The sequence below is a fragment of the Zingiber officinale genome, chromosome 2A (assembly GCF_018446385.1).
Source record: "Zingiber officinale cultivar Zhangliang chromosome 2A, Zo_v1.1, whole genome shotgun sequence".
NCBI classification, from domain to species: domain Eukaryota; kingdom Viridiplantae; phylum Streptophyta; class Magnoliopsida; order Zingiberales; family Zingiberaceae; genus Zingiber; species Zingiber officinale.
This window is the reverse complement of record NC_055988.1, coordinates 145,639,859-145,641,845: the sequence shown is the minus strand read 5'-3', so window position 1 is coordinate 145,641,845 and position 1,987 is coordinate 145,639,859. Positions and strand designations below refer to the sequence as shown.

Below are 1,987 nucleotides of genomic sequence, written 5' to 3'. Positions count from 1 at the left end.
GGCCGAGGGAAATGGCAAGGCGAGGGAAATGGGCATTGAGAGTGGCAAAGGAACTGAAAAAAGTGGCTGCGGATTTGCAGCGCTGACTCCCAGTTACAAAAAAAAGGCATACATAGAACATGGAAGAGAGAGAGGGGAGAGCGATCATGCCTGCTGACATGATTCTTACTGTAAGGTCATCATCAACACGCCTATCTATTTAGCTTTTGATGCCTTAAGAAGAAAAGAAAGTAGCTCTGCTCAGTGATTGAAGGAAGCTGATGCAGTGAAGAAGCAGTAGCAGATCAGACAGTAGTCAAAATGAGAATAGTGAACTAGGCCTCTTTCAGTGTTCTTAATTAGTACCAATCATGCCATGGCCATCGTCCTTTGCATGACCAGAGTGAGGTCTTGGGGAGAGCCTTTGATGGCGTCTGGGTTTCTCTCTGTGATCACATGCATTTGGTTACTAGAAAGATTAAATTCGCATATCAGATGATGAATAATAATAAAATATATTGCAGCAAATAGTTGTTCAAGAAAAAATATGTTCAATCGATGGCATAGAGATGATTAAATAGGCACACACAAGCAGAAATCTAGAGCATATCTGAGGAGGAGGAGGAGGAGGAGGAGGAGGAAGGGAACACGTGATGATATGTGAAGGATCAGGCGGTGGCGGCGCCGGGCGGTGGAGGAAGGGGAGGATCTTGGTGCTGGTGGTGGTGGTGAGGAAGCGGCGGCGGTTTCTTGCGTTTCTTCTTCTCGTAGCTGATCCCTCTGGCCTTGGACTGGACGTCGCGGACCTCGCGGAGGAAGAGGCGGACGGCGCGGGCGCCGAAGGGGTTGGTCTCCGGTCGGCCGCCGTTCTCCTCGTAGGCGGCGCGGAGGCGGCCGATGAGGGCGTCGAGGCTGCCCCAGGCCTGGCGGAGCGGGCAGGGGCAGGGCGCCGGCGGGTTGGGGTGGCCGAAGAAGGGGCACACGTGCGAGTGGATCTTGGTCTTCCCGAACTGGTCCAGGTACCGCAGGAACTCCAGCACGTGCGCGCTGCTGCACTGCGACAGCGACAGCGGCGGTCGGTGGTTCCGCAGGTACTGCCCGAACGTGTTCCAGTCCCGCCGCTTCTGCGACTCGTACCGGCTCAGCGAAGGCGCCGCCGCCCCCGCCGCCGCCGAGGAGGTGGAAGAAGAAGACGACGACGACGAAGAAGAAGAAGCAACCCCCGCCGGGGCCGCCGACGACGACAACGACGCCACCGACACCAAGTTCTTGGGGCTACAGTTGGGGCTGCTCCCCCCGCTGTTGTTCGACCGAGGACTCTCCGGGTTCGGCAGGAAGTCCATTAACGCCACGGCACCAGATCTCGATCGCAAAACCTCAGACTAATTATACCCTGCAAATTAAACGATCATCAACCAATCAGATCCACCTTCGACCTTACTAAAGCTCAAGGCCAATCCCCGTGCTTCCCGATGCCGATAGATCGAGGACGATCCGGCGGTGGCTAAAAGGGAAGAAGACGAGAGAATTGGCGAGGCATCAACTTAATTATCTCACTGTACGTGGCCTGGGGAGCTGGGTTGCTTCCAGTGGTCTATGTCTGGTTGTGAGAGAAAAAGATTCCGATAGGGTACGTTCTTCTGTAGGCAGGCATGTTCAGGCGATTGTGGAAATTTTGCTTGGGGCGTTGGGCTACTTGAAGTCGAAGTTGAAGTGATCAAAAGCTCTGGACGAACGGATGCGATCCATGATTCACCTCCTGGGACCGGACCTGACCTGACCTGACCTTTTGCATCCCTTCGCCAATGGTGAAGAGAGAGAGGGGATATGGCCGGCCTCTGCTGCGCACTGCCGCACAGGTGCTAGGGCTTTTGTGTCAATGGAGACAAAAGCTCTGAAAGGTGATGTGACGGGGTAAAAAGTGGTGGTGGTGGGAGCAGTGAAAAATCAATTCCGGGTGCGAATGTGCACTGGCCATTTACGACTAATCAGCGATCGACATTCGAGA

The 1,987-nt window shown here is 54.5% G+C and overlaps 1 protein-coding gene across 2 annotated transcripts; it reads right to left on the bottom strand.

Moving 5' to 3' along the window:
- Positions 1-473: 473 nt before the first annotated feature.
- LOC122042531 (protein LIGHT-DEPENDENT SHORT HYPOCOTYLS 4-like) lies at positions 474-1,698 on the bottom strand. Of its 2 annotated transcripts, none has more exons than XM_042602696.1 (2): positions 1,542-1,698; positions 474-1,372 (listed from the first exon to the last, which is right to left on the bottom strand). In XM_042602696.1, the coding sequence occupies exon 2, from the start codon at positions 1,320-1,322 to the stop codon at positions 648-650; it is 675 nt and encodes a 224-aa protein (XP_042458630.1). In that variant the 5' UTR covers positions 1,323-1,372; positions 1,542-1,698; the 3' UTR covers positions 474-647. The 2 variants fall into 2 exon arrangements, with proteins under 2 accessions (XP_042458630.1, XP_042458629.1); XM_042602695.1 differs by having other exon boundaries at positions 1,537-1,696.
- Between the last annotated feature and the right edge of the window lie 289 nt (positions 1,699-1,987).

Excerpts from the sequence above, each read along its gene's own strand:
- LOC122042531 (XM_042602696.1), bottom strand. The coding sequence starts at position 1,322 with ATGGACTTCCTGCCGAACCCGGAGAGTCCTCGGTCGAACAACAGCGGG.